The sequence below is a fragment of the Strongylocentrotus purpuratus genome, unplaced genomic scaffold, assembly GCF_000002235.5.
Source record: "Strongylocentrotus purpuratus isolate Spur 01 unplaced genomic scaffold, Spur_5.0 spur5_scaffold_20, whole genome shotgun sequence".
NCBI lineage: Eukaryota > Metazoa > Echinodermata > Echinoidea > Camarodonta > Strongylocentrotidae > Strongylocentrotus > Strongylocentrotus purpuratus.
Genome location: NW_022145606.1, coordinates 43,540,252 through 43,562,912, shown reverse-complemented (window position 1 = coordinate 43,562,912; position 22,661 = coordinate 43,540,252). Strand labels below are relative to the sequence as shown.

At 37.6% G+C, this 22,661-nt stretch overlaps 1 protein-coding gene across 2 annotated transcripts; it reads left to right on the top strand.

Annotated features, from left to right (window-relative positions):
• The first annotated feature begins 2,396 nt into the window (after positions 1 to 2,396).
• LOC583773 (2-amino-3-ketobutyrate coenzyme A ligase, mitochondrial) lies at positions 2,397 to 17,230 on the top strand. 2 transcript variants are annotated; one of them, XM_030993402.1, is made up of 11 exons: positions 2,397 to 2,445; positions 6,867 to 7,052; positions 7,150 to 7,208; positions 7,753 to 7,842; positions 8,601 to 8,820; positions 10,114 to 10,210; positions 10,818 to 10,987; positions 12,021 to 12,130; positions 13,306 to 13,407; positions 14,800 to 14,923; positions 15,961 to 17,230. In XM_030993402.1, the coding sequence occupies exons 1-11, from the start codon at positions 2,439 to 2,441 to the stop codon at positions 16,065 to 16,067; spliced, it is 1,272 nt and encodes a 423-aa protein (XP_030849262.1). In that variant the 5' UTR covers positions 2,397 to 2,438; the 3' UTR covers positions 16,068 to 17,230. The 2 variants fall into 2 exon arrangements, with proteins under 2 accessions (XP_030849262.1, XP_030849261.1); XM_030993401.1 differs by lacking the exon at positions 7,150 to 7,208 and having other exon boundaries at positions 6,867 to 7,111.
• The last annotated feature ends 5,431 nt before the right edge of the window (positions 17,231 to 22,661 follow it).

The following is a 22,661-nucleotide window of genomic DNA, read 5'->3' as shown; positions in this document are numbered from 1 at the left end:
ATATGTTTTATACGCGCTCGGCTACGAGCCGTCACTAATTCGTGAAAACAAAAAGTCTAAAAATAGAAATAGAAGAGAATGTCTCTACATTGAATTAAAAGTGAGCTATAATTGATATGGCTATCTTATTACGAAGCAAATAAATCGAAATAAAAGCTTTCGGTGGTAGACTCAAATGAACGAAACGTTATCTAATTTTACTCCAATTCATTCTATAAGTGCGTGATTTTGTTTAAGGAATAAGGGACGACCATGCGTGACCAATATGAACACCTGCTCATCTTTTCAAGTATTCGAAAGCACTATAATTAGGTTCCATCCTTAACCTGTCTAATAATGTTTGTTTGTTTTTTGTATAAATGTCACTTTTATTTTAATCTGTGCACATAATAGAGCATTTATTCTTTCAAACGCATACCTTATATTGTATGTCGCGGCGCTTTTGTCCTTCATAAAAGCGCGGAGGATAAAAGCGCCGAAACAATAATATCGAAACATTGAGAGGCTTTACCGCTTTCAATGAGATCAACCCTCATTATACGTCAAAAGCGTCACTGCAGGGGCGTTGCTAAAGGGGGGGGGGGGAGGGGGTGCGACACCCCAACCTGTCAGGATATTGCAGGGGCGGATCTAGCTTTTTGCTAAGGGGGGGGTTGACCAAAATAATGACGATGCGGAGCATCGTCCACGAGCCGCGAAGCGGCGAGCCGATTTTTTTTGGGGTGTTTATTTGAACCCCGTAAGTGATGTTTTCCTGGCATCTATTAACACAATGGAGACCATAAAAAGCAGTGCATGATAACGTCTTTTTAAATCAAGTAACAGTTAAATACACAGTTATATCCAGAGTTATCATGTGTTTGGTTAAGTTACCTGATGAGTTGAATATCTTCTCACAATATTTGCACTTGAAAGGGTTTCTCTCCAGCGTGCGTTCTTTTTTCTTTCTTTTTTTCTTTCTTTTTTTCTTTTTTTTCCTTTTTTTTTTTTTTTTTTTTTTTTGGGCCTCCCAAGGGGGGGGGGGTTGCAACCCCCCCAACCCCCCCCTGGATCCGCCACTGTATTGTCGGTAAAATTGCCCTGCTGTCGGGAAAATGAGAAAAGGGGGAGGGGGGAAATGCCCCGGGGGAAAATGAGAGGGAAAGGGAAGGAAAAGAACGAAATAGAGAACGAGCGGCTGATAATGTCGAAATGAGAAGAAAATTACTGTACAATACTTATAAAAAGTAAAACTTTTTAATGTAAATCTCTGTTGCATTAAAATAAAATGAAACGTTTACATTATACTTAAGCACAAAATAGTTATCTAGAAGAAGGTGGACAACATAAGAAGAGAAAGAATGAAACTTTCTCTTTTATTTACAAACATATAAATAGCATAAAGAATATTACTGTAATATTATAAACAGTAAAACTTTTGAATGTAAATCTCTGTTGCATCAAACTGATATCTAAACAAAAAATGTTTATTATGCTATATTGACGGTATACGTCGGACATTATATAAACAAACAAAAAAGAGACAAACTAAAGAAAAAATCTGAGCTGGGGGGGGGGGGGGGGGGATGGGAGTCGGTGAGAAAAATATCATAATAATAATTACAGTACAGACTGCGTCCAATTTTCTATCTCCCCGCCACCCGCCCTTCCCTTCTCTCTCCCTCTCTCTGTCTATGTCCATCTTCATCTTTGTCCATCTTCATCTTTCATAATGTTGTCTATTCCGCCATTTGCTCGTATGCCGGGCATCATCCCTTCCTTGAGATTAATTATTATAACATATCCCTGATGTTATACGTCGGACATTATACTCTAGCGAAAAGATATGATCAAACCAACAGAGACTAACTAAAGAACAAGATCAGAGGTGGGGGTGATCGGAGAGACAAATATAAACATAAATACAGTATACAGGCTACGTCCAACTCTCTATCCCCCCCCCCCTCTCACATAATTATACCTTATATTTAGTTTAGGGAACGAAACAGAGAACAAGCGGCTGATAATGTCGAAATGAGAAGAATATTACTGTATACAATACTAAAAAATAAAACTTTTGAATGTAAATCTCTGTTGCATCAAAATAAAATGAAAGGTTTATTACATTATACTTCAGCACAAAAGAGTTATTTTGAAGAAGGTGGACAACAATATAACAGAAAGAATGAAACTTTCTCTTTTATTTACAAACATATAAATAGCATAAATAACCTGATTCTGACCGCTAGGGGGCGACTGTGTATAGGGGGCGACTGTGTATAGGAGGCGACTGTGTATAGGAGGCGACTCGACCACACAATTTGGGGGCGACTACGTTAGGAGGCGACTGCGTATAGGAGGCGACTGTGTATAGGAGGCGACCGAGTGGGGGGCGACCTAGTACCTGACCAGACACCGTATCGGAGGCTTGTCCATTATTGCAGCATTGATTGGTCAAAATGTTCCGTAAGTAATTTTGTTGTTTTTATCGGTTTCTAATTGATTTTAATGCTAAAAAGTACTATCTATGATTAACTAGTGGAACAGAGAATAGACTTAACGGAATTGGAAGTAATTATATCATCTAATTTAGTTGAGAAGTCACTTTTTTTGTATGGTAGAAGTTTAGACTAGGCCTACTACGTCATATTCTTTGCTACGCATGTCGCATGTTAAATAAAAATCCGGCAGAGTGTCGGTAACTCGATGCGCAGGCGCTGCCGAGAGGGAGCGTAGCCTCGCGCTCGGGCCTAGTGGGAATGGAGCAGAGTTGAGCTGAGAGGCCCTAGTTTTTATTGAGTTTATGTCGGGGGGGGGGGGGGGGCGGGGGATAATACATTAACACAAGGAAGTAGATCTAGTAGGTGTGTATAATTAGTACGCAATAGCAGCACATGCAAGGTCAGTGGGCGCACATACAGCACTCGAGTCGCGAACTCGTAGTCACGAAGAAAATATCCCGTTTATCCATGTACAATGAGTTTACGAGCCCCCATTGGGTGATCAATCTAGCAAAAAAAATCCCAAGTAACGCCCCCGGGCGCTGATCCAATCAGAAAATTGATGCGTAAATCAGGTTGACCTAAGTTTGACTTGGGGCGTCTATTTTGCTCTTCTGTTCGGGCGTCCGAACGATACCTCGGTTTTCCGAACGATTCCTCGGCTAGGTTTTTCCGGTTTCGGATAATACCGACAAGTTTAATGACCGTGGGAAAGCGAGCCAAGTTATGCGCATTGCGGCATGATTTGAGTTCATAGAAAGTTCAAATGCGTGCCTCGCCGGCTCAAGGAATGCAGTCTAGTCATTGGTGTTATAATTAGCATTGGCGAAATGAAAATCATAATCTAATGGAGGAGATTAATTGTCATGATGATTGGCACAGCAGGTTCTTCAATTCATTCCTATTTTGATGTTGCATGTACTTTTATCCTTCCTCTCACTCTCTCATCCCTTTTCTCTATCTGAACTTGCTACTTTTCAAATTTCCTTTTCTTCTTCAGTTCTTGTCTTTCCTCTCTATTACTATTTCACTCCCACCCCCTGTCTCTCTGTCTGTATCTCTCTGTCTGTATCTCTCTCTCTCTCTTTGCTCTCTCTCTCTGCCTCTTCCTCTTCCTCCCTTCGTCTCTCCTTCATCCCCTCTGTTTCTCTCTCACACTTTCTGTCCCTCCCTCCTCCTCTCCACCTCTTTTCTCTTATGATGATGTTTTACAGTACAACATTCTATAATTATATGTTATTTTTACTGTAACCAATAACACCTAAGTAATTCCATTTCTTTTAAATAATGATAAATTGAGGCTTAGGTAATTATTAGTATGTTGTATGTCATGTATTTCAGCAATATAATTATGTGCAATATTAACTGCCATGATGATTGGCATAGCGGGTTCTTCCATTCATTCGTATTTTGATATTGCATGTACTTTTATCTTCCTCTCACTCCCTCATTCCTTTTTTCTATTCGAACTTGCTACTTTTCAAATTTCCTTTTCTCTTCTTCAGTTCTGGTCTTTCCTCTTTATTTTTACTTCACTCCCATTCCCTCTCCCTCAGCTCTATGTCTATCTCTCTCTCTCTCTCTCTCTTTCTCTCTCCTTCTCTCTAGGCTCTCTAATTATTTATCTTAATCTCATACACCCTTTCCATCACATCTCACTCTGATTTAATATGGAATTGGACTGAACAGGAAAAGAATGACCGCATCAAAGATGTATGCACTTACATAAGTTACATTTAAGTTCTTTTGTAACTGATAGAAAAGAAGAAAGATTTTTTTCTTCCAATTTGTGGACCCTCCGACAGGCCATTTTATTGAAAATAAATCTCTGAATAACATATTTGAATACATAGAATAAAATAGAATAGAAATGGTTCTTATTAAAAAGATCATCGCAGCTAATGGCTGAATTGCGATCCATTTCACAAACATACAATACAATTGCAATTTAAATTGAAATAACACAAAATATGACATAAATCAAAATTCAAACATAGACCCCCTATAGACATTTCATAAACATTCGTTGATCAAATTCAAATTTTGTTAAAAAAGACAAAGAAAGGGAGAGGTAAAGGGAGAGTTCAAGTGATGACAAAGAGAGACAAAAAGAGGAAGAGAGAGAGAAGGGGGACGAAAGAGTGAGATGGAAAGAGATATATATATATATATATATATATACATTATGAATATAATAAGCGATGACTGAAAGCATAACAAATTGATAATAATATGATACTACACATACAAAAAAATAAAATATTAAAAAAATTACCAAAAAAAAAAGCCCCCCCCCCCCCCCCCAACTAAAAAAAAAATTACCCCCCACAAAAAAAAACCTCCTCCCCCTCCCCCCCCCCCCAAAAAAAAAAAAAAAAAAATTAAAAAAAAATGCAACATCGTTACTGAAAATAAATTGGGAAACTCGATTAGATTTTTCTAAATAATATCAAACGATCAAAATCCTCTCAAGATTTAACCATTTTTATCAAATTTGTCAGTTTTGTTAGCAAGTATACTAACCTGCCTCTCATTTATGAAACTATTACTGATATGTTATTTTATTGTCATATTACAACTTTCCATTTCGGACTTGTATTTGCATTTAATTATTTGACAGAGTGCTTTAATTATTTGACAGAGTGCTTTAATTATTTGACAGAGTGCTTTAATTATTTGACAAAGTGCTTATTATTTGACAAAGAAATTAATGTAGGAATGGAGACCACCAAATCTCGGTTGAGCACCCTTCGGAGCTTACTTAGTTCCTGGTGTGTTTTTACAAACGCCGAAATCACATTGCCGTTTCCCCCAGGCCAGGCAATTTCCCCCAGGCCAGGCAGTTTCCCCCAGGCCAGGCCGCGCAAACGCGTAACCATGGAAATATTACGAACGCTGACCACAACCAGTTCAAAGTACAGACATAAACACGGCGAACGATCTTTGTCGATGTCATACGACACTTAGCTGTATGGTTCGGAATTATTACCTAACAAAGGAAGCAAACTTCGGCTCTGACGCCCTAGCTGTCAATCATGCAAAAATGGCTCCCCAAAACACTGAAATTTCAGGCTTTAAACAGGTGACGCACTTTACACATAGGTGACGCACACATGGCGTTCCATACACATGCAATAGACACGTGACCGGACATTTCAGGAAAAAAAATCAAGTTTGTACCTAAAATATGACTTTTTTGAGGATTTTTCTTAGTTAAGTAAGACTTATACTTAAGTGAAATACTTAACTGAAATACTTAAGTGAAAAAATCATTAAAAATAGAGGGTTTGACTGAAATATCACAATTTTGGTATCGAAAAAAAACAAAAAAGAGTACGCTATCTCGTCGCACTCATATTTGTAACGTTAAGGAAATGGCGGGCCGTAAACAGCCAATCATAACGAACAAGAACGTTGGATTATGGGCGGGGCGCGGGCGGGTGATTCAAATGAGGCGGAGACCGCTTAAACGTAACTGCGCAAGCGCTAAATGTAAGGAACATTGCTTCGTGGTAGTCATAGTCGCAGTGCTTGAACTTAGCACGTACTATGTAGAACTTTACGCATTGAGCGCTGTACAGTGATTATCTGCATGAGATAGCGCTCTCATCAGCTGATCCGCTCGAGCGACTTCGAACGGTGAGAGTGGGCCTACTTAAGCAGGGAGCGCAATTAAGACAAATGCCAATTACTTGACACGGATCACTTGACACACAGGGAGCTCCGAGCTCTATACATCTAATCCTGAAACACGAATCAAACAGTTTCACATTTAAAAGAAAATGTCGCCAAATCAGCTGTTTAATTTGTGTTACAGGATTAGGTCTGGAGCTCCGACCCCAAGCTTTGGCGTCAGCTTGGAAGCTCCTTGGAGTGATGACATCATGCTTCGAACAGGTGACGCAATTCAAACATAACTGAGACACACTTGGCATAGGTACACACATAAAAAAAAAAAATCAATGAACACTGTTATTTGATTTGATTTGATTTTCTTCTGCATTCATGTAAATACAGTCTTCCGATAACAATGATAATTTAAAGTACAATAAGTATTTTTCTGACAATTCATAAATAAGCAAATATATAAATAGAATTTATATATAAATTGCTATGTTAAAAAACAAAATGATAAACTGTCATAAATACTAAACTTCCCCAACCATTATTAAACATCATAACACTTTAGTACATTTATCATTTTGTATCATTTTGTTTAGGCTATACATAGCCATGGCCAAAGTAAGGCAATGTGTTTGTGTACTCTAATGATTTGTTGTATAATTTATAATTTATGAATAAAAACGGGTACTGGCTGTTAAAAAAAAAGAAGAGATTCCAAATTTCATTTCGTACAATTGTATTTTTTTTGTTGACACCCTGTAGCTCAACGTATAGGAAGATGGATGCTTGCCAGGGCGCTCTGCCAGAAGACTGGTATCCGTTCTCAGAGCACAGCTCCTGCCGCGGTACTGGACAATACCATGCAAGAAGTGATGGATTCCATTCACGAGGCAGGGACATTTAAACCAGAGAGAGTGATCACCACCAGGCAAGCTGCTGACATCAAAGTTGCTGGAATGTCAAAGAATATTCTCAACTTTTGTGCAAACAACTATCTAGGGCTCTCTGTAAGTAGGCATGAAGAAATGATAACAGTCTATCAAAGTTGCTGGAATGTCAAAGAATATTCTCAACTTTTGTGCAAACAACTATCTAGGGCTCTCTGTAAGTAGGCATAGAGAAATGATAACAGTCTATCAAAGTTGCTGGAATGTCAAAGAATATTCTCAACTTTTGTGCAAACAACTAGCTATGGCTCTCTGTAAGTAGGCATGGAGAAATGATAACATTCTCAGCATTGTAGCTATGGATGAGCATGACAAGTAAGAAAATAAAATCAGAAATCTTGTAACTGGTGAAAGAGGCGTAGTTGTTACTTTTACATGCAAAAGATTAGAAATTTTTTATTATCATATCGAGATATATCATTTGTAAGGTTGTACCAAGATTAGTTTCATTTTACGCAAGACACCCAGTAAGAAATGACCTAGTTTTTTATTTGGGCCTGGGCCCTCTTTCATAAAACTTCTTATCAATAACAAATGCTTAATTTCTGTAACAAATTTGCCCTCAGCCAATCAAATGCCGCCATGTCAGTAGCTTATAACAGTTATCAAAACTTGTTGTTGATTACAAGTTTTATGAAACAGGGCCCTAGCTTGCATGATTATAAGCCACTATTTTGTTTTATTTTTTATTTTCTCTTTAGAGCCACCCTGAGGTAATTGATGCTGCTAAACAAGCCTTAGATGAGTACGGTGCTGGACTTAGCTCAGCCAGGTTTATATGTGGAACACAGGTAATTATGCTGCTGAAGTTAGACAGTGAAAAAAATTCCATTTTCAACAACTATTTTTGAATACTGTAGATGACTGGACATATATGTATGTACTATGACGGATATGCTGTTATAAAACTTTAGAAAAAGGGGACCATGGGGGACCAACGGTCACCGCTTAGGCATTGTTTGCTATGTAGAAGGTTCAAGTAGCTATAAGTAGTACAGTGGGGCTTTAAAGGTAATACAAAGTTTTGGTATGGGGTCATGGATATGGTTCAAATGAACATATTGGAAGCATATGTGATTTTACAATATTCATTGATCATTGTCGCGGTTGAAATCGAGTCTATAGTGATGAAATTGTAAATAATAAACTCTTTATGTTGTATAGCGCGCTCTCAAGACTGGTATTACTTTAACTTTAAAACAATCTTTCTTCATTACAATTGACCAATTTGCTATTCCCGTTTGGAAATTATATATCAGAACTGCATATTCTGATATTTTCATGGTCGCAGCTTCCATGGAATGACTTTAGGCGCTATTTGAAATATTTGAAATTTACCGGGAGCACCAGTAAATTTTGATTATTCAATTTGCTCTAAAGCAGAAGTGTTTTAGGTACTACATTTTCTAGTGCTTATTATACATCCACAGGGACATCCAAATATATCAAAATTTTAAAGAATTACAATTCATCTGATTTTCAAAATATCCCAAATCTTTGAATTACCTTTAAAGTGATTTGTTTCATTTTTAATTTGTCTTCTCTATAGGACATACATAAAGATTTGGAAGAGAAGATTGCTCTCTTTCACGGCCGTGAGGACTCCATCTTGTATGCCAGCTGCTTCGACGCTAACGCTGGTTTATTTGAGGCCATGCTGACACCAGAGGACGCTGTTCTCTCCGACGAACTCAACCATGCGTCGATCATTGATGGTATCAGGCTGTGTAAGGCAAAAAGGCAACGCTACAAACATATGAATATGGAAGGTAAGAAATTCATCTTTGGTTGATTTGACATGTGCTCATATAAAATTTCTTTTCATTGACGGTATCAGGTTGTGTAAGGCGAGAAGGCAATGCTACAAACATATGAATATGGAAGGTAAGAAATTCATCTCGGGCTTATTTGACATGTGCTCATGCAAAATGTCCTTTCATTGATGGTACTACATGTAGGCTGTGTAAAGCGAATACAAAGGGAAGGAGCAAACAAAATTTTATGGGAATGTGGGGTTAACAAAAAGGGCAATTAGCCTTATGAACCCCTTAAAAAAGTATACACTGTATTGTTGAGGAAAGAAAAGCAGAGAAAACCTGAATACCAATACAAAAGAAGAAAAAAAATGGAGGGGAATGGAAATGCTTTACAAAGTCAATCATTTATTTTGAGATTGAATACCGGTACAATGAAATAGAATAAAATGATGAAATGAAAATGAAAGACTTTAATACATGCACCAACAATTCAGTCGGTGGTATTACTATCTTTATCCAAAATCAAATCATGAAGAATCTATCTGTTTGAATTTCCATATCTCTTGTACTTACGATTTCTTTGAAAATGACATCACAGTCAGGGGGTGTTTCACTTAACTATGGCAGGCCACTAGTTCCTCTAACCGTTCCTGGCATTGGTTTCTCAAGGGATGGTCACAAATCTACAGAATTTACATTTGTTGACAGTTCTTATTAAAGGAAATTTTTTTCTGAAGATCAGAATTGAGAGACCAATGGCATGAATGGCCTGCCATAGTTAAATCCAACTTAAAGTCTATTTTAGTCTTCGCTCTCGCTAAGACAATATTAGACTCATCTTCAACTCCTCCAATATTGTCATAGCTCGAGCAATATATCCTTGTATCACACTCAAGGCCATCTAATATTTTATAAGTAATGATTAAAGGGGAAGTCCACCCTGAAATTAAGTTAGTTTTAATAGTAGAAAAATGAGAGAAACAAGTCAGTGAAAGTTTGAGCAAATTCCGATTAAAAATAAGGAAGTTAGGATTTTTGAAGTTGTGATCAATCAAACACAAATCGTATAATAAGTCATAGAGTTGCCAATTTGTATTTGATTGATCACAAATTCAATAATTCATAACTTTCTTATTTTCATTCAGAATTTGCTCAATTTTTCACTCACCTGATTTTCTTATTATTCTGCCTCTATCGAAACAAACTTATTTTGGGGGTGGGCTTTCCCTTTAATTGAAAGAATATAAGCAAGTGGAATAGATACATGTATGCATTCACTGAACAGACTTCATTTTCTTCCCTTAGATCTGGAAGTCCAGCTGAGTGAGTCCATGGACTGCCGAATGAGACTCGTTGTCACCGATGGTGTGTTCAGTATGGACGGTGACATATCACCACTCAGGTAAGTGTGAGGGACTGAGGGTGCGTTCAAGCGACACTTATTCACCCTAGAAACAAGGTTTTCAAAGACGTTTAGTTGAAAAGACGGTTGCGTTTAAGCGATTTTTTGTCGGTCGTAAAACGCTGAAAAAGATGCGTTTGGTCGCTAAAAATTGCTTGAACAAACAGAGATCTTAATCATGATTCTATAACGTCATTATCGTGGCCTGCTTCCGGTTTGACCGACAGTCGACCGCAAACAAATTCAGAAAGCACGCCGCGAAGTTGACCTACACTTCCTTGGCCAAAAAAACTGCGCAGTGTGATGAGCAGTGGCTGGGCTTGAAATGAGCGAGAATCAGCGTTGATGAAAAATCGGTTGAACGCTCTAATTTTCATATTATTTGCCATGTACTGCATGAAGAATATAAACAGAATGTATGTGCATATATATATTTTATTCTCTCTCTCTCTTTACTATTTTCAGGGAGATAGTAGCTTTATCCAGGAAGTACGAAGCTCTAAATTTCATATTATTTGCCATGTAGTACATGAATATAAAAACATAAACAGAATGTATGTGCATATATATATATTTTTATTCTCTCTCTCTCATTTACTATTTTCAGGGAGATAGTAGCTTTGTCCAAGAAGTACGATGCACTAGTCTTCATCGATGAGTGCCATGCTACAGGATTTCTGGGTGCGACAGGGCGGGGCACAGAAGAACACCTGGGTATCGACGGCTCCAGTGATATCATTAACTCCACCCTAGGAAAGGCACTCGGAGGGGCAGCTGGTTAGGTTTTTTTTCATCATTTTAAACTTTAGGCTAGTTTGGGACTAATTCTCTCTCTCTCTCTCTCATTCTCGTTATCTTCCCCCCCTCTCTCTCTCTCTCCTTCTCACTCTCTTTTTCTTCCCCCCCCCCCCTTTCTCTTCCTCTCTCTTTCTCACTCACTCTCTTTATCTTCCCCTCTATCTCTTTCTCTCTCTTTCATTCTCTTTATCTTCCCCCTCTCCCTCCCTTTTCTCACGCTCTTTTTCTCCCCTCTCTCCCTCTTCTCTCTCTCTCTCTCTCTCTTTCTCACTCACTCTGTTTATCTTCCCCTCTCTCTTTCTCTCTCTCTCTTTCTCTATCTCTTTCTCACTCACTCTGTTTATCTTCCCCTCTCTCTCACTCTCTCCTTGTTATTTTCCCACAAAAAGACATTTTCAAGCCCTTTTGCTTTGACAGATGTTCTAAATTAGTATTGTCTTTCAAATGCTGTCAGAATTTAACCTTTTCATTATTTTAGCCTGCAAATGGGACATAGTACCTTTATTGTCTTAGGATGATGATTAAGATAAGAGTCAAGGAAGTTTATTGGCTCAGTGGCAGAGCAGTGGTCTTGTAACCGGGAAGTCCTGTGTTCAAAACCAAGTCAATGCCCTTGTGCCCTTTGGTAAGGCATTTTCCTCATTACCAAGTCCTTCAGAGAGGACTTAAAGCTGTCGGTTCCCTGGTTGTTTATTTACAAGCATACACATGATTTCTTAGCAGTCATGTTAAACAATCATCGTCTATTTCTGTATTTTCTTGTAGGCGGCTACACCTGCAGTCAAGCCACCCCTCCTCTCTCTCTCACTCTGTCTCTCTGTCTCTCTCTCTCTCTCTCTCTCTCTGTCTGTCTCTCTGTCTGTCTCTCTCTCTCTGTCTGTCTCTCTCTCTCTGTCTCTCTCTCTCTGTTCCCCTGTGTCTCTTTCCTCTACGGTGTCTATGGCATCAACCACTTAAAGTCTTAGGATAACAATTATTATAGATTATAAAACATTTCTGTATTTTCTTGTAGGGGGCTACACCTGTGGTCCAAAGTCATTGATTGATATGCTGAGACAGAAATCAAGGCCGTACCTCTTCTCAAACTCACTCCCTCCTCCCGTCGTAGCCTGTGCTTCCAAGGTATGTCACCGCACAGGTCATCTTACTAGTAATGATAATTAGATCTTGCATGTACTTACCCAGGTGAGTTGTCATTTGGTCGACTACCAGGGGAGCGTTTTCACAAAACTTGTCATCAGTGACAAATGACAGGTTTTGTTGTAAGCTACTGAAATCCTTGCTTCCGATTGGTTATCAGCAGATTTGTCACTGGTTTTTGTCATTTGTCATTGAAAAAAGGCTTTGTGAAACGCCCAGTTCGTTTAATACCCAATTTGTCTTTTCCCATATCTACAATGGATATATTTATAATTGAAAACTTGAAAGTATGGAGCTAAATCGATGAATCAAGATAAATGCAGAAGCCAACTATCATAAGCATGAAAGCTTGAGTCCATAGCTTGACTCTGATATTATATTTTTATATTCTGTTTTTGTTTTGTTATTTGAATTGTGTATGTGGGGGTGTCATGGTCGAGTGGTTTAAGGCGCTTGACTGGAGATGCGAAGGTCGAGGGTTCAAATCCCGACACGGCACTAATATCCTTTGGCAAGATATTAACCTACACTTGCTACTCTCCACCCAGGTGTAAAATGGGTACCCGGTAGGATGCGACCGTCATTGTTAGTCAAACAGTTTTGAGCGTCAAGTAACGCCTGGCTGGAATGTTCCCCAGGGAATGGAGATTGTGCACACAGTGTGTGCGGGCAAGCACTGAATCCAATGACCGGGGTAATAGTATATCTGTAAAGCGCTTAGAGACATCCGAGATGTCTTAAAGGGATCCGGTAGCTTTGTCTTAGATTCTGAAACAAAATTCTGGATTTAGCTCATGCTGCAATGATAATTATAAAGCTTTAGGTCAGTAAGGAAGCCGAACGCCTGTCTGATTATCAAGATATTTATGATTGAAATTACAAATTTTGAAAAACATTTGCCAAAATTGTTTTCATAACACTACAGTATATTGGGAAAAAGAGTATGGTAAAACCGATCACCAAAGATTTTTACTTTTTTGAGGCACTTCTTGATCATGTTGAAGCGCAACTTTTGTAGGGCTTCAATATTACACCATATGACAGACACTGATAACACGTAGGGCCGTGTATCTCAGATTTAACATTGTTAAACGATCCCTTTAAGCGGTATATAAAAGCTGAATATTATTATTATATTATTTCTGTTTCTATTGCAGGTGTTTGATATGATTATGAGAGACAATTCACTTGTGTCCAAGGTGGACAGCAACACGCAGAGATTCAGGAAACATATGAAGGACGCAGGATTTAAAGTTTGGGTAATTATGAAATCATTTGTTGAGGGCTTTGTCTCAGATTCTTAACAGAATCCTGGATTTAGATCATGCTGCAATCATAATTATAAAACTTTAGGTCAATCAAGCATCCCATGACTTTTACAAGCCAATTAAGCCTGTCTGATTATAAAGATATTCATGATTGGAATTCGAAAATTCAAAAACCGTTTTCCAAACGCTTTTTATAACACTGCAGTCTATTGGGGAAAATCAGTATGGTAAAACCAGTCACTCAAAGATTTTACTTTCTTGAATCACTTCATGATTATTTTGTAGCGCAATTTTTTTAGGGCTCCACTATTATACCATATCACAGACACTGATAATGCGTAGGGCCATGCATCTCAGATTTGTACAACTGGAAACATTTTTTTTTTTTGGGGGGGTGCAAATTTTCAAAGGGCGAAAATAAAAATTAGTGCTCACTATGGTCCATATGGTCACCAACGTCTCAGGACATGGCACGTAAAAAAGAAGAAAAAATTTAATAACATACTGACCGTGGGGTGTGTTTCACAAAAGATCCTATACTAAGTTGGACTTAACATTTATGGAAAGCCAAAATAGCATCATTGAAAATATTTTGTAAAAGTTATTTTAAAAGGCAACAAATGTTGATTCAAATCATTCATATTGTCTATTATCAAGGAGATTTCATGTTCTTGATGTTGAATTTATGAAAAGTCTAAAATACTTGAATTTTTGCTTTTGAATATATTTCATTTTAAGGCTGCAAATGGCTCTCCATAATATTTAAGTCCAACTTAGAGTTAAAGGTACTATGTCCTATTTGCAGGCCAAAAAAATCAAAGGTTAAATTCTAAAGGCAGTTGAAAGATGATAATAATTTAGAACTTCCCTAAAAAAGGTGGGGCTTGAAAATGTCTTCAAGTGGGAAAATAATGACTATTAGTTGTCAAATCGACTTAGGAGCTATAGAGCCAATAAGTAATAGTCTTGACTTTCAGACCATTGTACTGAATGGTCATATGTTTTATGCTGCGCAAAGATTCAATCAGTTTAATTTTGGCCATCACAAGAAGTGGGTTATATTGATGTAGACAAATGCTCATGCACCCTTTACAGCTCATTTTATGTATATTATTATCAATGAAGAAAAAAAAACAGTCAGTCACTCAAAAGTGTCTGACAGTGAAGTCTAGCAAGTAACAAGTTTCCTTGCATAATTTGAATATTAGGACACTGCTAACGTTTAAATTTCACAGATAGGACATACATGACATATTCATAATTCCTGCAAATTTCTACAGAATTTGAGGTTGACTGCAAAAGGGACATAGTACCTTTAAGTTCAACTTAGGATCTTTGTGAAACATCCCCCTGGTTTATACATTATTTTGTTTTCTTTAAAAGGGGTCGACGCATCCCATCTGCCCCATAATGCTTGGTGATGCAAGTCTAGCTGGAAGATTCGCAGAGGAGATGCTGCAGAGAGGTATCTACGTCATCGGCTTTAGCTTTCCTGTAGTCCCTAAAGGTAAGATTCATGTTGTGTTCTAAGGGATATGACTTCCGTTCTGTGGAGAGAGACGCTGGTTGAGTTTCCTTTCCGTTGCGAGTGTAGGATCTTTCTTTAGTTGTTTGTAAGTCGGAGTCTCGAGGAGCGCACCGATCTTATTGTTGTAGTCCCCTTTGTTCAGAACTACTGTAGCTATGCCCTTGTCTGCCTGTAGAATGTGTATTGACGGGTCGAAACTCCCCCAAGTCCGCAACCCGGAGACTCCAGCCCAGATGGACAAGCAGACCACCCATGTCCACTCCCGGATTGCTCAAGCCCACACGGTCATGTATATTTCGCTCACGTCCGCACCCCGGTGACTTAAACTCACGCACGCCAGCTATTCTCCACTCCTGACGATGGATAGTCAACCTGTTTGAAACGTCGAGCCACTCCAGCCACCCATCCTCTCCAAGCGCTATAGTTCTCCTTAGAACTATAAGCTAAGAAAGATAACCAACAGTCTTTTTCAAGACTACACCAACAGTCCTTTTCAGGACTACACACCCTCAAGAAAGATTACCGAGAGTCCTTTTCAGGACTCCTCAATCCTCCCTCTCTGTCACATGGTGCACCCACCAGCCTACTCTATAAGATTCTTTTTTGTCTCTCTTTCTGTCTCTTTGTCTCGGGGGGGGGGGGTATCTTAGTCGGTGAGTAAAGAAACCCACTGGTCATACTGGTTAAGGAGTGGGAGGGACCTGGGGACCGTATTATCACACCCCTTTCTCTCGCTCGCACCCCTTCTCTATTTCACTCTATACCCATTTTCTTTTCTCTCTCTCTCTCCCTCTCTCTCTCTTTCTCTGTCTCCCCTTCTATATCTCTCTCTCTCTGTTCAAATTACTTCCCCCCCCCACCCTTTGCCCTTACTCCATATAACTCTGTCTGTCTGTGTGTGTATGTCTCTCTCTCTCTCTGTCTCTCTCTCATTCTCTCTCTCTCTCTCTCGCTCTCTCGCTCTCACCACTCACTAATGTCTTTTCCTCTCTCTCTCTCTCTCTCTCTCTCTCTAGGTCTAGCCCGTATCCGTGTTCAAATCTCCGCAGCTCACACTGAGGCAGAGATCGATCAGTGCGCCCAGACATTCTACGACGTCGGCAAGAAGCTTGGGGTCATCTAACTCAAGCTCGGGGTCATCTAATTCAGCAAGGGCAAGGGAAATAGTGCAGAGACAATGTGAATTATATTTTAATACTGTCTGACATGTGGTCAGGCATATGCTCCCGTGATAATTGCTCTGAGGTTTATATTTTCATTATAGATGCAAGGTAAGGGCAATACAGGTGCAAGTTGGTTCTAGTGTAATTAGGGTTATGGTTAGGTATAGTTTTGTTACCTGTGTATGCATGTTTGTAATTTGCCTTTTTACAGACTTGTATCGATCGGATATGATTATTTACATCTGGGGACCGACCTTTACCCTCCCTGTCTTGAAGACATGACCCAGTGTCGAACCATAGCAAAATAACACTTAGTTCCTATAGGAAATCTATTTATTCAGATGGTCATATCTCAGCCAATGCTTAACATATTCAATTGGTTTTCGACATTTGGACATTATTTTTAATGCTCTTTCCGAAAATGAAGTTCAAATTGAGATAGTCCAAATATAGATTTTTATGATGTCACAGCTTCGGTACTCTATTAGCAGTAGGGTGCTGTCTCAATTTTTAGAAAGTGTAATTTACAAAAAGCAAAGAATAATTAAGTGAATGAAACTTGCATGTGTATTTGTGGTTTGAACATGTATATATGACAGGTACCATTCACATATCTTTGAAGAATGTTTATTCTGCTAGTTACGGTATAATTTGGTTCCATTTTTGCTTTGTTTTTATTAGGTTGCGGGTGTTTTTTGGCAATGTGCTATGCTATTAGTTTGTGCTTGTTCAAACTTAAGTCTTTCTTTCACCTTGTCATGGGTATATACCGTGCATTCGTCTATTTATTTTCATTATACAGGGTGTCCCGTTATGCAGCTATATACTCTCAACTTTTTGAATATTTGTGCAAATCCTTTTATTTATCATGTTAAACTTATTTCACCGCTGATACAATAGTTATATAGTTATTCAGCTATATACTCTCAACTTTCTGACTATTTGTGCTTATCCTTTTATTTATCATCTTAAACTTATTTAACTGTTGATACAATACCAGGGTAGCTAAAGCGAAATGCAGTGGCATAAAAAAGAGGCGTTAGGAAACACAAAAAAGAGGCGTTCGGAACAAGACGCGTTCAGAACACAAGAAGATGCGTTCAGAACACCAAAAGACACATTCGGAACACAAAAAATTGCATTTGGAAAACAAAAAAGACGCGTTTGTAACACAAAACGACAGGTATGGAACACACAAAAAGACGCGTTCGGAACACAAAAAGGCACGATGCTGAATGAAAAGTTGGAATTTGTCGCATCTAAAAATGACATTTTGGGGTGATATTGAGTCTGATCGAAGTAATAGAGATATTACCTAGTCCCGCGTCATGAAACTATGGTTCACTCACGATCCCATAACATCATTATTTTTCAAAATTTGCGTTCCAGACGCACCTTTTCGTGCCTCTAATTTTGTGAAGCTACCTGAGAAAAGAGGCTTTACTACAGCATTCATGACGAAAACAGTCCATTTAAACTTCACCCCACTTTGGACCCGAAAGTGGGGTGCAGTTTGGGAAGAAGCTCACCACAGAGCTAGAGAGAGAAAAGTCCCTAATCTGCAGTGTAAACAAACTTTGCCAGGACATCGCCAGCCCAACCTTGATAAGTACTGCTTGGAACTCTCTCTATGAAACTCTAGTCTTATTCACAGTCTGATATAGGTTCGGATTATGTCCATTCTTATACCTGGGAGTTGTCAGTTTCATCTCCCTTGCTTTTCCTTTATGTTCCTTTCATCATAATTGTCTAGTTTGGAATGCATGGACATAAGTAAATGTGATATAAATAATAATGCATTATACAAATAGTATAGGATATAATATACGCTAGACTGCTCTGGGTTGCCTGTTCATGATTTATAGCGCATAAATATTAGGCTTGATATATATCTGAACCTCGAAATAATATCAGTTCCAGTGTTCAACTATTTTGAATCTAATATTTGTTTGATAAATATTCCGCAGTAAATTTGACAATTATCAACATCTATACTATAGACATATTTTTTTACAAATAATAACTCATGACCCTCACACTACAAGGATAGCATTCATCCAGATTCTCCAGCTTGCTAATTCGGATTCTCCAAGACCACCCCAATTAAAGCTTGGTTTATATACACAAAGATATCTGGGAAAAAAGTGGTCTGTAATACCAGACAAGCAAGTGGGGTATTTGGGCTCTGTGCTCACCGAAATTGAAATTCTCCATTTGAAACTCTGGTAATGTCAACAAATACAGCCTTTGTTAAAGGCGTTATTCCACCTCCAAATTCTTTTATCTGCCGTTTCCATCTTTCCCTACATTATTCTTTAGTGGCTCCTTCTTGTATCTTCTTAATTGTTTTCTACTTCATTCATCTTCCGTTTTTTTTTCATTTAGCTTTACTATGTTCTGTATTTTCTTCTTTTCTTTTCTTCCATTTCTGTATTTCCTTATGCTGTTTTTTATTTTCTCTGTCTTTCCTTATGTTTTTAGCTATTATCAACTTTGTTCTATCTTCCGGCTAATGTTATTCCTTATTTTTCTCCTCCTTTCAACACATATTTTTGACTTTCCTAATATATATTTTGTTCAAACCTTCTTTTATCTTCCTTTTCCATCTTTCCTTTTGTTATTTTTTTTTTTACATACCTTCTATCTTCCATTTCCATTTTTCTTTAAAAATAATTACTTATTATCACCCATCTTTCCGTATGTTATCCTTTATTTCTTCCTTCCTTTATATTATTTTTCCGCATTATCATTTTTTTTGTTTTTCTATCATTTCTATCTTTCCATAAGTAATTCTTTGTTTTAAACCTTCTATTTTCTTCCGTTTCCATCTTTCCTTATTTTATTTTATGTTTTAAACCTCCTTTCATCATTTTGTAATAACTTTGTTTATGTTATTCTTTATTTTTTGTATCTATCTTTCTCCCATTTTCACAATTAATAACTCATGAACATCACACTAGTACAAGGATAACATTCATCCAGATTCTCCAGCTTGCTAATTCGGATTCTCCAAGACCACCCCAATTAAAGCTTGGTTTATATACACAAAGATATCTGGGAAAAAAGTGGTCTGTAATACCAGACAAGCAAGTGGGGTATTTGGGCTCTGTGCTCACCGAAATTGAAATTCTCCATTTGAAACTCTGGTAATGTCAACAAATACAGCCTTTGTTAAAGGCGTTATTCCACCTCCAAATTCTTTTATCTGCCGTTTCCATCTTTCCCTACATTATTCTTTAGTGGCTCCTTCTTGTATCTTCTTAATTGTTTTCTACTTCATTCATCTTCCGTTTTTTTTCATTTAGCTTTACTATGTTCTGTATTTTCTTCTTTTCTTTTCTTCCATTTCTGTATTTCCTTATGCTGTTCTTTATTTTCTCTGTCTTTCCTTATGTTTTTAGTTATTATCAACTTTGTTCTATCTTCCGGCTAATGTTATTCCTTATTTTTCTCCTCCTTTCAACACATATTTTTTGACTTTCCTAATATATATTTTGTTTAAACCTTCTTTTATCTTCCTTTTCCATCTTTCCTTTTGTTATTTTTTTTTTTACATACCTTCTATCTTCCATTTCCATTTTTCTTTAAAAATAATTACTTATTATCATCCATCTTTCCGTATGTTATCCTTTATTTATTTCTTCCTTTATATTATTTTTCCGCATTATCATTTTTTTTGTTTTTCTATCATTTCTATCTTTCCATAAGTTATACTTTGTTTTAAACCTTCTATTTTCTTCCGTTTCCATCTTTCCTTATTTTATCTTTTGTTTTAAACCTCCTTTCATCATTTTGTTATAACTTTGTTTAAGTTATTCTTTATTTTTTGTATCTATCTTTCTCCCATTTTCACAATTAATAACTCATGAACATCACACTAGTACAAGGATAACATTCATCCGGATTCTGAGATTGCTCATTCTCACGAAGCTTGGTGTACGCGAAGATATCGGGAAAGAAAGCGGTCTGTAATACCAGACACGCAAGTGGGGTATTTCGCTCCCCGTTCACCGAAAAGTGAGATTCTCCATTTGAAAGTCGGGTAAGGTCGACAAATTTAGCCTCTGTTAAAGGCGTTACTCCGCCACCAAATTTATTCGCATAGACGAAATAAACTCGAACGCGTTTAGAAAAATGGAGTAGGCCTAGGCCTATAAGGAAAGGCCGGGAAAACATAAATTTTGTTGGTTTGACCGTTAAATATTTTTGAGGTATTAAAGCAAGAATAGAATGTTGTAAATATTGTTTACGTTACATTTATTCCGTGCGTAATCTGAAGGTCTACTCAACTTTCTTATTGCCTATTTCTTGCCCCCCCCCCCAAACGGCAGATCAAGGATTTGAAAATAGGGAGTGGCCGGGGCTCAGACGTCAAATTTGAAATAGGGGGGGGGGGTGGTTGTTTAGGCAGACGGCACATTTCTTGGAATTCGTTATAAAGACGGTATTTAAAAAAATGATGATTCTGGCAAGATAAGAATTGAATTTCATCAAACTTTTATTCGATTTAATATGATCTGTATACGTATAGGATACAATATTTATTTCCCCACAACACATCAAGCCGTGATGATTGAATGTCCATTGCATGTAACACGAAAGAAACAGAAACTCTCAAATCTACAATCCTTTAGAAAGATAATAATTAGTTGAGTGATTAGGGCATTACAAGACATCGAGTGACTTAATCTATTTTACAATAGTTGATGCAACCATAATGGAACATTATGCTTCTCGATACTGAGGATATGAAATTTCAGCACAAGAGTATTTGGTTTCAAAATTTTATAGCAGTTCGTTAAAGAAACATTTCGATGCTCACTTGCATAATAAATCTCTATGACAAGCTCATTTTTATCACGACAGTTAAACCTTTTAACTTTTTTATACTAAAGATTGTTGAAGAATTGCCTAATAACTGCTCGGATGATTTTTTACCTTTCTCCGAAACCTCTTGGTTTTTTGCTCATGATTATAGCGCATTATTCTTTTTGTTACTGTATGTACATATCTGCACAACGAACGTCTTTATGATTATGATGTCCTTGTTTCGTTGTATGTTATAAATTCAATATCATGACGAGAAGTGCGTCAAAAATATCTTAACATCGAAATGATTTCTGTTCATGTTTAACTATTTTAATTGAAGCCTTTTTACTTGATCTAATACTTTTATGATGATGACATAGTCCGCAATAAACTTGACAAACATTATCATCCATACTATATGTCGTAGTTTATAACAATAATTACTCATGAACCTCACACTACAAGGACAACATTCATCCAGATTCTGAGATTGCTCATTCTCACGAAGCTTGGTGTACGCGAAGATATCGGGAAAGAAAGCGGTCTGTAATACCAGACACGCAAGTGGGGTATTTCGCTCCCCGTTCACCGAAAAGTGAGATTCTCCATTTGAAAGTCGGGTAAGGTCGACAAATATAGCCTCTGTTAAAGGCGTATACTCCACCACCCAATTTGGAACAGCTTGTCACATGCAGTATCGTGAATGCGCCCGGCACTCTGAGCGGCCGTTTTTCAGTGTATTTACTTTTAGTGTTCTTAAAAATTTGCCGTGTCGTTTGATCCTAATTTTATCTTTTTCATCTTTCTAATTTTCATCTTTCCTTATATGTATTCCTCTATTTTCCTCTCGTTTTATTCTCTCTATCTTTTCTCATGTATTTCTCTTTTTCTAACCTTCTTTATCTTCTGTTTCCATCTTTCCTTATGTATTTTTTAAAAAACTTTTTATCTTCCTTTTCTATCTTTCCTTATGCTATTCTTTATTTTCTCTTCCTTCTTTCCCTCCATTTCCATCTTTCCTTATTATCACCCGTCTTTTCCTATTTTATCCTCCATTTATATTTTCCTTCTGCATTTTTCCATTGCAAAGCACATCAATGTCCTCTTCTATACGTAAAAGAAACTTAAATAGCTAGTACTTGCTAAAAAAACAATAACAAGTGAGACTTTAGACACACTGAATCCAGGCCTATTATCAATATAGGTGTAGGGTCTGCGATGAGAAGACTATGAATCTGGATTGGATATCAGATACCAGCTGGTAATCCCTTTATCAGTAACTAGGCTATGATTGACCGCTGTCTCTCTCCCCATGGACCCTACTGGTAATCCCTTTATCAGTGATCAGTGCTCCTATCAGATTATGGTAGCACCAGGAAAAGTGGTGAACTGGTGAGCAGAGCTCAAATGAGATGTTTTCCTAATGACTACCTTTTTCTATTTATTACATGTACCATCCACTTATATGTATGTATGCACTTTTGTATTTTGTACAAAGTTCTAAATGTTTAAAAGTCAGATTAGGAAAATCTGCTACATATAGATGTGAACCACATATTGCACATTTCTCAGAAAATATGTGAAGCATTTGTCCTGTTTCAGTTATAAAATCCCTGGCCTGCATGAGATATGTTGTGTGGATTTTGCAGCTTGGTCCCATTTATTGACCTTCATGTGGAGGATGAATTGAATTAGAATCAACAAAACACTGCATTCTTGCCATGCACAGTTTCACGTTGCAAAAG

Excerpts from the sequence above, each read along its gene's own strand:
- LOC583773 (XM_030993402.1), top strand. Across the intron at positions 7,053-7,149 it reads GCAAGCTGCTGACATCAAAG|TTGCTGGAATGTCAAAGAAT; the intron begins TTGCTGGAATGT and ends AGTCTATCAAAG. Across the intron at positions 8,821-10,113 it reads CAAACATATGAATATGGAAG|ATCTGGAAGTCCAGCTGAGT; the intron begins GTAAGAAATTCA and ends TTCTTCCCTTAG.